At 31.2% G+C, this 14140-nt stretch overlaps 3 protein-coding genes across 3 annotated transcripts; all 3 read right to left on the bottom strand.

Annotated features, from left to right (window-relative positions):
* Window positions 1-636: 636 nt before the first annotated feature.
* On the bottom strand, window positions 637-3003 carry LOC17876428 (glucan endo-1,3-beta-glucosidase 7). The gene is made up of 4 exons (XM_006280454.2): window positions 2882-3003; window positions 2138-2805; window positions 1234-1560; window positions 637-965 (listed from the first exon to the last, which is right to left on the bottom strand). The coding sequence occupies exons 1-4, from the start codon at window positions 2940-2942 to the stop codon at window positions 732-734; spliced, it is 1290 nt and encodes a 429-aa protein (XP_006280516.1). The 5' UTR covers window positions 2943-3003; the 3' UTR covers window positions 637-731.
* Window positions 3004-4797: 1794 nt separating this feature from the next.
* LOC17875605 (caldesmon) lies at window positions 4798-8223 on the bottom strand. Its single transcript, XM_006279951.2, has 5 exons — window positions 8044-8223; window positions 7625-7674; window positions 5913-7535; window positions 5732-5828; window positions 4798-5650 (listed from the first exon to the last, which is right to left on the bottom strand). The coding sequence occupies exons 1-5, from the start codon at window positions 8159-8161 to the stop codon at window positions 5043-5045; spliced, it is 2496 nt and encodes an 831-aa protein (XP_006280013.1). The 5' UTR covers window positions 8162-8223; the 3' UTR covers window positions 4798-5042.
* A 1198-nt stretch (window positions 8224-9421) lies between these two features.
* LOC17875924 (B3 domain-containing protein At5g42700) lies at window positions 9422-11370 on the bottom strand. Its single transcript, XM_023788408.1, has 6 exons — window positions 11143-11370; window positions 10946-11047; window positions 10822-10853; window positions 10492-10657; window positions 9744-9950; window positions 9422-9653 (listed from the first exon to the last, which is right to left on the bottom strand). The coding sequence occupies exons 1-6, from the start codon at window positions 11275-11277 to the stop codon at window positions 9606-9608; spliced, it is 690 nt and encodes a 229-aa protein (XP_023644176.1). The 5' UTR covers window positions 11278-11370; the 3' UTR covers window positions 9422-9605.
* Between the last annotated feature and the right edge of the window lie 2770 nt (window positions 11371-14140).

Raw genomic sequence — 14140 nt, forward strand, 5'->3', positions numbered from 1 at the left:
TCAGCGCTGAAATTCAATTTTGCTGGCATTTCTGTAATATTTTTTGGGTAATTCTCTTAAATACCACTAAATAAATGTTTTTCAAAAATACTATTACGAAATTTATTTTCCAAAAATATTACAAAACTAAAACTAAATTTTTAACATTCAAAATTAATTGTTAAATCCTAAACACTTAAAAAATTTCTACATCTTCAAAATTCAATTATTTTATGTTTATGATATTTTTTGGAAAATAAAACTTTTATGGTATCTTCGGAAAAAAATATTGTGGTATTTTTGGAACAAAAAACTTAAATGATGGTATTTAAGTGTATTTCTCTAATTCTTTTCATAGTTATCATAAGCATTTCATAGAATTTTGATTTTTATGTTAAAATTTTGAAATGCTTAGGTAGGTTGCTTTTTTTTATACATCTCGATGCAATTCAATTTTTTTGCAGGATTTTCTAGTTTTTTAAATACATAACTTAATGTTTATTTTCTAAAATATATTGCGATTAGCCGAGGAAAAAAAAATAATCAATTTTAAACAAAGAAGAAGAGTGGACTTGACTCAATTGACATTGTATCACTTTTAAATTTTCTTAGTGAATAATATGTTTTATAAAATAAATATCACTTTTCATAAGACAGTTGGTTCAATTAGTTTAGCTTAAACTAGCAAGAGACGCATAGTATAAACTTTAACATTTCAACTCTTGAAGATCGATGAGAACACGGTTACACAACTATATGATCAATGCATACAAAACAAAGACAAACAACATCGATGCCGAAACAGAAAGAGAACGACATATGTGAGCTAAAGAGGCAGAGCGCGGAGTGGAATTGTGAACATCAGTTTGTCCAGAGTTTTTGTACGAAGGAGTAACAGGTGAAGGTAGAATCATCTGCGGAGGAGCAGCAGGTAAGGTTTGCCTTGTCGGGGCGGCGGCTGGTGGCAGACGTGGAGCCAAGGAACTCTGAGAGACGTGGAGCAAAAACAATTTATAGTTTGGTTAATTTAGCCAAATAAGAGACTATGTTGTAGTGCCTTTCTTGGACTTACCTCATCATATAAATGGTCATTGTTCAATTTAAAATCCTAAGTAAACTTGTTGTTCCAATGACTCTAGTTACTAAGGTTACTAGTTAATTAAAATCGAAATAACTAATGTTCCATTCGATTTGATAGGGGCTAAATTCATATTCGATTTTCGCGTAAAATGTTTGAATTAAACGAAAACTTACTTGGTTGGTAGTCTTAGTAAGTCCGATATCGTAAGTCATAGTTAGATCAGGTTTAAACAAACCAAAGGCACGTTCAGAACCTTTCCCGGGCTTGAGATTTTCGTCGTACAATGCGAACAAGTATGTGTCGATCACTCTCCCCGGCATCAGTGGAGTCCCGGTCCCCGATTTCAAATGAGCAATGAGGTTTTTATTGTAAGCTCTAGCGTTCTCAACTGTTGCACCACCCTCCTCGGGGTCTCCCTTGTACGGCCACCCAGTCTCAGCGACCATTATCTCTACGTCCTTAAACCCCATCGACCTCAAAGCTGAATATACTGCATCAACCTTTATGGAAACCACAAAACAAATTAAATTTGACATTGTTTTGTCTTCTAAATTTTGGTTACAAAATCAAATTTTGTAATTGGTCTCTTTTCCTAAAAGTGTGAAGCTAAAAGTATGAATCCATATTTGCAAATTTAGATATCAATATTTGTTCTTTCCACTAACTTTAGAAGGTGCACTCACTTTGTGTCGTTTACGATTTATACTACTTTTTTTCCTCCTAGAGTACATTTTCACTTTTAATTCATTTGACGTAACGAATTTTTCATATGCTAAACTCGTTGATTAAGCAAAGTGTTTTGTCAAAAAAAAAAAAAAGAAGAAAAAATTAAATCCATTTATCAAATAAATAAATACTAATTTGTCATCTCTTTACATACTTCTAATTATATATACTACAAGAAAATTTATGAAATAATAACTTTTTGTCTCTATTAAAAAATAAGTAATAATTACTTTTGTAAATATAAATAATTGATTATTTTTCTCTCCGCTTAATGTTTTCGCTTCATATATAGTAACTTCGATTAAAGTAGCTAAAAACTTAAAATATGTCAAAAGGAAGTAAAGTAAGCACCTGAGCATCGAACATGTTCATATACTTGAGGTTGCTGTTGGGGTCGACACGGCCAGGATTGGTCTGGAACAAGCAATAGGCCAATGTTTCGGGTCTCCGGTCATCTTGGTATGCGAAAAACGGGTACGGGTTAACCGCGAAAGGCGACCCGGTCTCACTATTAAACTCTAACAACCCTTTCAATATATCAGCATGTTCCGGTTTAAATACCGCGGTCGAAGGAGGATCTGACCCGGCCAAAACCGACATTACATGTACTGTCGACACCTTAATCTTTCCGCCACCAAGAGAAGCCGCCTCAAGAGCACTTTGGACATTTTTCATAGCCGGAAGAAGCTGGGACATGAGGGTATCGTCTCCATATGTAGTGACTTCGTTCCCCACAGCTATAAGAACAATCTTGCTCGCCGGGTAATAAGGTAGAACATTGGTTTCAACCCAGGTTCGCGCGAAACCTGGGTCGGATGCTAAACCGGGTACATCGCCATTCGATGCCCCGATAACAATCTCGATCCCCGTGTTTGCCAGGGCCTTGATTACAGCCGGGTCGGCACCATAAAGACGGACTTTTTGGAAAGTTGTGGACTGAAGAAGCTTTGCACTAGCGGATGGAGGTGGAAGGTTGTCGGCTGTAAGGCCATAGTTTACTCCAAGGAATGGTTGAGACTCTGTTTTCAATGAATCAGATTTAGAGAAAGATACAAAACTATGAAAATGTAAATGAGGTTTTGAAAATAAACTTACTTGATAGATGTAAACATGAGAAAAAGAAGAGTAGGAGCAATGAATAAACAGAAGCTGCCATGGCTTCTCTGTTTTATTTTCTTTTGTGTTCTTTTGAATTTGAAATGTTTCTCTGACTTGTTTCTTTCTTTTATCCCTATATAATAGAAAACTATCGAGTAGAACTATAGTTTTATATATATGTATAAAACGACCGACGTTGTAAATGTAATGTTTAAAAAATATATATATTAAATGGTTAAATAAAAAAAGACAGGACCAATGTAAGTTACTTTACAATACCTTTGATAATACGTACTTAATTATATTCTAGTATTTAATAGTTTTTTTTTTGTCAACGTATTAGATAGTTCTTGTTTAGTAAGATTAATTCTATCTGTTTATAAGCTGAGTATTTGAAATTTCAAAATTATACTACTAGATAGAGTATATGTATTTCTGACATACAAGTAATTTGTTTAGAAGCGAGTATTTGAAATTTCAAACTATAAAACTAAAGCTCGAGCCAAGTAACGTAAACTCGTATTAGATATAAGTGTGCAAATATATTGCGTAAATCATTTCTTCGTTAATTTTTGTAATTTTATATCCAAAAATACAGCAAAAAATCTGGCAAAAATTAAAATAATCGCAATGTAAACCATCGTCATTATTTATTAAATTTGTAAAATGTTGATAAACAGTATATTAAGTCGAAGCTTTGGCGATTACAAGACCAAATATTTAAAATTTTGAAAATCTAATTTATGTAATACTTAAAGTTCTTAGAAAATTCATATAAGAGTTATACAATTACGTATTACTTCAATCTACATATTTTGGAGATAAAAAGCTAAACTTAAGAAAAAAAAAAAGCTATTTGAAGAGTTCTTTTCACAAAACCCTAAATGATTTGATTAGTGGCTTCACTATGGTGCTTTAGTTTATCCAATATGAATATACATACTTGGAAAGGAAACAAAATACATCACGGAAAATGTATACGTACGTACGTACGTGTTGCATGGGAATTAAAAGAGACAATACAAAACGATTAAAAAACCCTAAAGTGTTTTTAGTTAATTACTTACATGAAAAAGTGAGACAGAATTATTCAGCACATAGTTTATAATTAATTAACTTGTTTATAAGAAGATGAGTGCTTTATGTTAATTATATATATTTTCCTTCTCGACTAAGAAATGGAACAATGCAATGCAACGAAGGTGGTGGAGGAAGAGAGCAAGGAATTAGACATTTCAACATACACCACAAAGTTGGAAAAAGAACAATAATAAAGAATGAATGAAGAAGTCACTTTTGCTGTGGCCTAAGGAAAAGATAAAGCATGTTTTAATAACACTATTGTCGTTTTTTTATTTCCTCAAAAAGATGGGAAAATTATTAAAACAAAAGCAACCAAAAAGGACTCTACTATTTGAACCACAATTTTCAAATTTGGGTTGTTTGAATCATTTTGTGTAGTAATGTACCTTCCAAAAAAGAAAATTGTTGATCGGGATAAAACAATCTTTTCGAGCAAAATAGTGGATGACTATTTTCATGTTGATTGTGTAGTACGAAAGTAGATAAACTAAGTCGCTATGATTCAGTGGTAAAGAGAAATAGTTCATACTATCAGGGTTCGAACAGTATTGGCCACCAAAAATTTAAACCAATTTTCGCGAGTTTTGAAATTAGTTTTGTACTTAGAAATCCTTTGTACCACCTTGAGCTATAAAGAGTAGATGATATTAAAATTAAAAAAAAAAATCTATTAGGATATAAACCATCTTTATATATGTTTCTGATTTTGGTCTTTCATAGCATGAGTCGCTTCAATATGTTGCACATAATTCGTTTATGCAACATCAGTGCAAGACACAACATGTGTGTGTGTGTGTGTGTGTGCAAGCCACATTTATATATACCTACGAATCTACTAATTTTGTTACATCAATCTCATAGATAGTACACAAAGGACTCTCATCTCTACCCATGGATTCAATATCCAATATATACCATATCATTTTGCTCACACAAGGTTGAAAATAAAACCAATTTAAGACAAAACATTAACAAAGTAGATACATGTCTTGTTAATGTATTAACGTCTGAAAGATTCACCTAAAACGTAACAAGAACTCACTTTTGACTCGGAGAGAAAGAAGAGTACTCTCGGCTATATGCATATAAGATCTCTTGTTATCTCATCCAAGAGTCCACTGAAGACTTCCCTCTCTATATCCCTCATAACATCATCTTTTTCGATGAAGGCTCGCATCGAATCGTTCCAACCCATATCCCACATTGAGTTCAAGTTTGGATCTTTATGGTGAACATCTCTTTCCAAGACATAGTCTTCAACATGTGATCCAATGTGGTAGTAGTCTCTACCGTAGGCTCTCAGCTTCTCTAACTCTTTGCTTATTTGTATAATAAGATGGTCCAATGAGTTTACTCTAGAGGAACTGATGGGTGTCTTGACGAAAGGATGTACACTTAACTCTTGAAATCTTCTTTTTCGTTTCATTAGCTCGAAACCGCAATCTAGGATTAGGTTCTTGTCTTCTTGATAGTAATTGCTTTCAACGTAGGCGTCATGATAGACACTTGGAGGAATGTTGAGTTTGAAAAGTGCCTTTGCTGTGTCTAGAAATATTTGGCTTTTCACAAATATCTTCTTGAGGATTCTTTCATTTTCAGAAAATGTGTACGTAGTTTCTTGTTTTCGGTGTTCTTGTCGCTTCTCCAACAAGGATAAACCAGTTTCCACCTCATCTTTAGTTCCTGAAATAGTTGAAACTTACTTTAGTTTCATATAAGGATATGTTTCTAAAGGTGTAATGATATTAACTGTTTGCTTCTTACCTTTACATATTGTCTTGGGTAATCTCTCTGAATCTTCATTTAACTTTGATATTGGAGCTTGTTGATCTATCCCATCCGTGAACATAAGCCCATGATGCTGCTCATGAACATCAAGACACATATTAGAGGTAACATATACATATGGTATGTGAAGTTATATATAATATAGTAATAAGCTTACATTTTCTAATGGAGCTTCGCATGTGACTCTCTCCGCAGCAATAAGAAGAATTGAGTCATCTTTGATCCCTCTCTTATGCTCTACCACATTTTTGTTTGATGATTGGACCTCAACACTTGAAACTTGAGATGCTTTGATGCATGTATCTGATTCTTCCTTCATCTTATTGTTGTAACTTCTGAGTAACTGATCATGTTTTCCTTCTGCTTTCTTAATCTCTGGTGGCTTCATTACTTTGTACAATCCTTCATTTTGATTATATATGTCTTGTTTTTTCTTCTCGCGAATCTTGGCTTTATGTACCTCTCCTTCTCTTCCCTTGTGTGCTACTTCAGCATGAGAAAAGCTTTTTCTTGGAGCTTTAGTACTTTCTGTGAGTGCTACCTTCTTTTGTATGTCCACTGAACTCAAAAGTTTTGTTGACTGATTGGTCTTTACGCTATTTTCTCGCTGCAACTTCTCTTTCTTAATGATCTCTTCTTCCTCAGGTTTATGAATAACTAGTTTCTTCTCAAAACTAAGTTTATGTAAAGGCTTTTGTTGACTCCTCGCGACAACCTTATGTTTAGTTTCTGTTGGAGATGGATTCCTTCGGATAACATTTTTCGTCGTCACTTCTCCATCCTTCTTGTATGAAACTTTGCTTCTTTTTCTACTGTTTGAAACTGAATCATCTTTCTCTCTATATTTCTGCTGAGACTTGACTTTGTAGATTATCTCATTCGCGGTTTGAGTCTCCTTATGGATTACTAAATCCAATGATGTTGACTTCCTTGGTGTCTTCTGTTCAACAAGATTTTCACTAGCTTGCATTACTCTATGCCTTGTGAGATTCTCTGCAGATTTAATGGATGCATCATTTTTGTTGTTGGTCTCTTTTTCATCTTCTGGAAACTCTCCTAATCCCATTAACTTGGCAACAACACTTGGAATCCTTCCTTTCTGAGGTTTCAATGATCTCTCTTCTGTATCTCCGCAACTACTTGTTTTTCTATGTTTGCTCTTATTATCTTCTTGATAGTTAAGCGCCAATAGTCTCATCTCGATATCTGCCTTTGCTACTTGTTTGATCTTTTGGTAGTTTTGGTTATGAGCCTCCTCTTCTTCATCATCATCATTTTCTTCAAGCAGCTTGATTCTGTTTTTCCTCTGTTTATTAGTTGTATACTCAGAAGCTTGTTGTATGTCTACAAGCAGACGAAGAGACTGTTCTAACTCAATGGCACCTTCCATGAGCTGTTCCCCGCATTGTATCGAGTACCTCCCTTTACGAAAACTGAGGCCGTTACTACATGCTTTAATGATCTGATTCAGTTTTTGAGCTCCCTTTGAAATCTCTTTTATATGAACATGAATCATAGGACTACTTGAGGAAGGTTGTTGTTGTTGCACCAAAACTTGACTGCTTCTTCTTTCTCCCAAAGATCTCTTTCCTACTTCATGCAAGAAACTAATGATTGAAGCACTCCCTGAAGGATCTGATCTTGTAGCTTTCCCAGCATTCTCAAGTGCAAATGCTAATGCTTTCGAAAGATCGATTTTCTCCATGCTCCGGCCTTTTCCATAAGTTACTAACTGATTTGAAGCCTCTATGTTGCTGCTAGTGAGTTCTTGAAATGCTGTCTGCAATCAAAGAAACCATTTGATATTAACAAGATAATGGAAAAGCTCATTGTGGATTTAGAGAGTTAGAAAGATGCTTCACAGCTTACAGATTTTGCTCTGGATCCCTTAAATCCTCTGTTAGAATATGCATAGTTATCTGAAACCACCAAAGAAAAAAATTAGCATTACAGAGATTTTTCTATGTAACTAGTTGCACAATTCACATTATGATCGTTTAAAATCCCTTAAACCCTTTGCTGAAACTATGGGATTATGTATATAAAATGTTCTTTAGATTTTCACCATAGAGGTGGAGAATTTAACATGTTCTAGATTAATAGTTCTTGGTTAGTAACAAAAAAAATAGAATTCTATATTGTCTTGAAGATTAGCTAGGAGCATTTTTAGCTATTGTTGGTTACTTCTACTAGATCTAACAGCTGAAATCAAGAAACGTTATACGATATCGAAAAGATTCAAGAACCTAGCCTAGCTACAATTGCATTACTAGTTCATTATTTATAACCTGTTGGTAGACAGTTCTTGGAGCCTGAAAGCTGTTCCTTCCGCACGCGAAGATCATCCAACAACTTCTGCGCGAAATCCGACCTTTTCATCATTCTCTTCTCGCCATTCGAACTCATTCTCTCTTGAGTCTTCTCTCTTGAGTCCAGAAACAAGAAGACAAACAAAAGAAAGAGAAGTCTCTGTACATCTAGCTTTTAAGGTTTATATCTAAAGACACAACAACATTACTATTATTTTGTTTGGTTTGATTTGTTTTCTTGACTATAAATCTTTGGTTGAAATGGTTCTTTCAGTGTTTGGTGAGATAAAAATTCTCTAAGTAGTGATATTAGCAAAAACAATCTAATTGATAACAATGGAATGTGCGTGTTGGATGATTGACGTGAACGTTAGGCCCTTCTGAGTACAACAAAAATGTTTGTTTCGTTTATATATGTAACTTTGATTGCAAGTTAAGCAATGACGAAGGCTTTTAACTTTGCGACTTCACTTTTAAGCCTCTTCTCTCACTCTTGTGTTTTTATTTACTTCTACTTGGTGTCTTTGAATTTTAATTAATTTATATGATCAGAATTTTGAAAATTCCAAATGGATTGTTCATGGTGATATACTGATATCTTTGTCTCATCCAAAGGTATGGCGCTATTTAAAAATTTTATTTATTTAAAAATACATATTAGTTTTAGTTATAACCTTCATCATCCTAAAATTAAAAAAAAAAAAAAAAGCATAATTTTTTTATGAGAAATTTCTTAAAATACTATATTTTAACTTTTTTTTTTCAAAGGTACCAACTATTTGTTTATTTTTCCAAAAATAACACAAGTTTGTATTTTTTTCGGAAAGTACCACAAGCATAAAAAAAAATTGTTTTTTAGAAATATATAATTTTTTTGGGGTTTGGGATGACTATTTTAGATTTAGGGTATAGTTTACAAGGGATAAAGTTTAGTGCTCAGGATTTAAATTTTAGTTTTTAATGTTATAAATTTAGTTTAACTTTGTGGTATTTATGAAAAAAATATATATATTTTTTTTGATATTTTTGAAATAAACTAAAAATACCATTTTTAATAAAACTAATTTTGTTTTCTCTTCTTCTCTATTTGTAATTGTGTAGAAGATGTATAAATTGGTGACAAAAACACAAGTCGTGGCATGACTAAAGTAAAAGTATAAGAATTTAGAATATACTATTTGTTATCGTAGTCTATAGAAAAACTAAAGGTCTTTTACATCAAACCAAATTTAGTGTTGTCTCCCAAACTAAAGGTCCTATTAATTCAAATAACCGTTCCAAGTTTATTAACCATATATCAGATTTAGCATGAAGTGCACAATTAGTGGATAATTAGCAGCTTACTTAACTCGGGTCATTTCTGAACATGTTATCATCACATAGAATTTAGTGAGTTCAAGGATTTTTTTTCACCTTCAAAAATTATATCAGATTTGGCAGTGAAGAGCTCAATTAGCCTAGAGTTAGAATCTTACATACAAAAGACAAAAGGACACAAAAGTTTTAACTAGGGCCATTTCCAAATTCCTGACATGATCAGCTCATATCTCTGAGCTTTCTCCAGAACTTTCAACTCTTGTAATGTAAACCTGACCAAAGAACAACAACAACATTGATCATCAGTTTCAGCATTTGTTTCCCAAGTTTGGTTAGTTAGGTAGCATAAAGGGTTTACAAACCTTGAATGCGGTAGGGCTAATTAACTCGAAAACAAGTGTATCTCCATACGCTAGATTGTGAGCAACCGCGAACCCCATCCATCCACCACTAAGTCCAGTCCTTCTCGCTAAGTAGACAGTCTCATACTCATCGCCTTCTTCATTTATCAAAGTTATGACACCATCATGTTTCCCTAGGTGAGATCTGCAGAAGTGAACTGGAAGACCCTGATTGTAACATAAGTATATCCTTATTCTGATTAGATTATTCCCATTCACATGTACAATAACATCAGATGAGGTTAATAAGATTCAATTCTAAAACCATAGAGGACACTTGATTCACCACAGAAACTCCCAAAACTAAGACCTTAGACAATTCCATAATGAATTGATGTTCTTGAGCTGGACATAACATCTCTAGGCTATTAAAATACTCCAGCTCTAGACATAACATCTTAGAGGTCCTGAATTATAAAAGACTGTCTGGTTCTTTAAAGGTTTCGTAGATTACATTGTCAGACATTACTATCTCAAACTCATCGGACTAAACGCGATACTTTTCCACGTAACACGCAATGCAAAGACTGGTGATGGACTCTCTAAAAGCAAGCAAACTAGAAATTAAGCAATGTAAGTTTATATAAATAACTAGTCTTAACATGGAATGCTGTTTGGTTCTTTGTAGTATACATGATTAGACATTCTCATCTCAAACGCTTCTCATCTCATCTCATAACAAAGATTAAGCAATACAAGTTAATCATACCAGCCAGAAGCCACCAGAAACATGTGACTGAAGCATAGATTTCACAAAACTTGGGTAATCACTCCCCAAATCAGCTTGAAACTTCTCAGCTCTTGCAATAGCATCATCTCTGACTTCTTCAGAAACATAAACCCGATTCGAAAGATCTCTCCTTTTACTCACTCCCCTAAACAACAAAAACCAAATCAAATTGTACAATTTCAAAAAGATCAAATCTTTACAAATGAAAATGATCAAATCTTTAGTAATTAAAAAGATCTAATCTTCAGAAATGATGAAAAAGATCAAATCTTTAGTAATGAAAAAGATCAGATCTTTACGCAATCTCACCTTCTACGAATCTGAACTCGTTCAACATCAACCTGTAAAACCAAAACCAAACAAAAGACCCTCAAATTCATAAAACGAGCTAAAACCCTAAGAATCAAGAAACCAAGAAATAAAAAAAACTTGCTTCTCTGTAAACAGGAGTAGAAGAAGAGTTAGAGAGACGACTAGATCGACGAACAAGCACCATCTCCTTCTCTGGTGTTCGAGGAATAAATCTCTTCTTCATCTGTTTTAACACCAAAAGACTTCAAATTCAACAACAAGATCCGATTTGATTGTTATGGTGATAATGTGAAAGAGAAGAAGAGAAGATTTCAAAACTGGAGAAGTCTTGACAGAAGTGGGTTTGAGGTTTTGACAGAGCTTTGGAAGATTCAAAGCTTCCATACGTTTCTTGTTCTCTTCCACTCGTTTCAGACGAAACTCTTCGTAGTTTGGTTGTTTCGCGACCACCATTTTGGGTGTTTTTTGGTCAGAGAAGCTGAGGTTTGATCTGAAAATGATGCAAAAACCCTAAAACTGGACCGTTCGGAGCTAAGTGATTTGAATTTGTGGGCACTGTGTTCCGTAAAAAGTCAAAGAGTCAAAGAAGGATTGTGACATAATGGTGGATCGAGTATATGGGCTTATATTGGGCCTATGGGCTGAGAATCAATTTTCTTCTTAAAGCAAATGAACTCAATAGTATTGCAACATAAACCCAATAGTGTTGGATTTACCGTCAATTTCACCCCAAAACAAAAAACAAAAAATGATAAAAATGGATTTTGTTATCTCTTTATTATTAATTGGGAAGTACATTTATAGAATAAACCTTATTAAGGGTAAATAATTACATTAGAATGCCATTACATAAATAGGTTTTTAAAAAAATTAATAATATTCATTATGGATAAAAATTTCAATACTAATTTATATAATTTAATTATTCAAACGAAAATACATTATTAATTTTCAAAAAACTAATAACCAATCAAAAATGAGTTTACAAGATTTGATATCTACTTTAACCAATAAAAATGAGTATATAAGATTTGATATATAATTTACTATATTAAGTTATTATTATCATTATATTTCACCTCTCATCCTTTATATGATCTTATTTGTGTGAAAAAATTATTATATCATCCACATAAAAAAAAAACTTATTTTTTCCCATATGTCATGATTTTAATTTTTATAAACAAGTATAAACTGTTTAATCTATGAATAAAAAAATTAACGGGTCAAAAATTTAAACTAGAGTAATATTTTTCAATAATTTATTTTAATTTGGAAATTTTAAAAATATTTAACTTGATATTGTTTTTACGAATATCATAAAAAAAAAATATAACCCGTGCTATGGCAAACAGATGTATCATAAATACTCTAGTTTTTAACACAGATGTATGTTAAAAAGGAATTATAGCAAACAGGTTAAATAGTGTATTATATGATAGAAAAAGTTATGATGTTTGTAATAGATGGCGGGTTCGATTATATGATGTTAAAATTTAAATAAAGTTTCACGCTTCTAATATTTGAAAATTAGATTATATAAGCAATTTTAAAAATGAAAAATGATAGATTATAAAACATAGATTCAAATTATATACAATTTTATTTTTGGTTGTTAACATAATAAAATAAATTTATTGTTAAAAAAATATTAAAAATAATATTACTTTTTGTTGCTATATCTTTAAAAAAATTCTATTACTGAGTATTATATATATACAAGAAAATTATTTTCATTTGGAAAAAGATTTTAATTGGTTTGAAGTATCAAATAAACGTGTATATATATATATATATATCTCTTAGAATTCGTTATTAAATGTTATTTATAAAATCTAGTAATGTCAAACCGACAAATCACCAAAACATTTGGGAGCTATTTGAGAGTTATTCACCATTATTCAGAATATTGCTAAAATATTTTTAAAAATCTTAATTTAGCAATTACCCTCTAAAACATGATTATACCATTTTGTAAAAAATTTTATTTCTTAACTTTCAATTTTTCAAAAAATCATTCTCAGACTATGACAATTAATTAATTATTATTCAATATAATGGTAAAGCTCTTTTTAATTAACATCAATATAAAATATGATGTTAGATACAAATATAGTCATTTATAAATAATTTCATATAAACAACGCAAATAAACATAAAGATTCTAAAATAAATTATAGCATCGTTGAGGAAAACATTAAAAATTCTTTTAAATACGAATTATAAAAAACTACATATTGTTTTTAAAAATATATTAAAATTACACTATTACGATTTATATTGAACTTTGTTATCTTTAATTTAAGCTAAAAATATTATTTTCAAAAATCTTTTATTGACCCTTATGTTTTAGACAATGAAATTGCTCAATGGCATAATACATTCATACATAAATTAAAATTAAACAAATATAACATATTATAAAATAAAAATCATGAATAAAATTATGTATTTAGTTAAACTCAAAATCTAATTTATTTGTAAACTGTAAATCCTGATTCTCCTTTATGAACCCAAACTGATAAATAACCTTGTTTAATTGTAAAACCTAAATCTCACTCCTCTTTAATAAACCTAAAACGATAAATAATCTCGTTTAATTATAAAATCTAAACTATAATGCAGATTTATAAACTCAACATATAACCCTTATAATTGTAAAACCTACAACTGGCAAAACCAAAAATTAGGTTAATAGTTGAAAGAGAATTTTTGAGAAATACCCATTTTGGTGTATCCTTTTTAAAAATTTACCAATTTTTTATTCATTTCTAAAAATACCCCTTTTCAAATATAAAAATTTTTTAAACTTTTCTATACTTTATAGGGTACATCTAGATCATTATTACTAATGGGAGGCTCAATACAAATATTTATAAAGTTTTAAAAGGTTCTAAACTACATTTACGAGACTTTTATAAGGTTTACAAAGTTTTTATATGGTTTTAAAATAAATTTTAAAAGGTTTTTAATTATACGGTATTTATGAATTATTGATATAAATTTACACACATATAAAGATAATTTGTGTCTATATATATATATATATATATATATATATATATATATACTACTACTTTTTAATTATCAAAAATACCCTTTTTCCATACCACTTTTTAAAAATACCCCTATTTCAAACTTTATAAAAAAACCACTTTAAACGTTGAAATTTATCCAAATATGTGTGAAAACTTATAAATATACACACAAATTACCTTTATATATGTTTAAATTTTTATATATCTTTCATAAATAGCGTAAAATAACTTATAAATACCTTTTAAAAACCTTATAAACCCTTTTAAAAACCACTTAA

The sequence above is a fragment of the Capsella rubella genome, unplaced genomic scaffold (genome assembly GCF_000375325.1).
Source record: "Capsella rubella cultivar Monte Gargano unplaced genomic scaffold, Caprub1_0 scaffold_8, whole genome shotgun sequence".
Classification (NCBI taxonomy): domain Eukaryota; kingdom Viridiplantae; phylum Streptophyta; class Magnoliopsida; order Brassicales; family Brassicaceae; genus Capsella; species Capsella rubella.

Excerpts from the sequence above, each read along its gene's own strand:
- LOC17875924 (XM_023788408.1), bottom strand. The coding sequence starts at position 11,277 with ATGGTGGTCGCGAAACAACCAAACTACGAAGAGTTTCGTCTGAAACGA. Across the intron at positions 11,048-11,142 it reads CTTCTGTCAAGACTTCTCCA|ATGAAGAAGAGATTTATTCC; the intron begins GTTTTGAAATCT and ends GTGTTAAAACAG. Across the intron at positions 10,854-10,945 it reads CTACTCCTGTTTACAGAGAA|GTTGATGTTGAACGAGTTCA; the intron begins GCAAGTTTTTTT and ends TTGGTTTTACAG.
- LOC17876428 (XM_006280454.2), bottom strand. The coding sequence starts at position 2,942 with ATGGCAGCTTCTGTTTATTCATTGCTCCTACTCTTCTTTTTCTCATGT. Across the intron at positions 2,806-2,881 it reads CTCATGTTTACATCTATCAA|AGTCTCAACCATTCCTTGGA; the intron begins GTAAGTTTATTT and ends CATTGAAAACAG. Across the intron at positions 966-1,233 it reads TTACTAAGACTACCAACCAA|AGTTCCTTGGCTCCACGTCT; the intron begins GTAAGTTTTCGT and ends CACGTCTCTCAG.
- LOC17875605 (XM_006279951.2), bottom strand. The coding sequence starts at position 8,161 with ATGAGTTCGAATGGCGAGAAGAGAATGATGAAAAGGTCGGATTTCGCG. Across the intron at positions 7,675-8,043 it reads CAAGAACTGTCTACCAACAG|ATAACTATGCATATTCTAAC; the intron begins GTTATAAATAAT and ends TGGTGGTTTCAG. Across the intron at positions 5,829-5,912 it reads GCGAAGCTCCATTAGAAAAT|CATCATGGGCTTATGTTCAC; the intron begins GTAAGCTTATTA and ends GTTCATGAGCAG.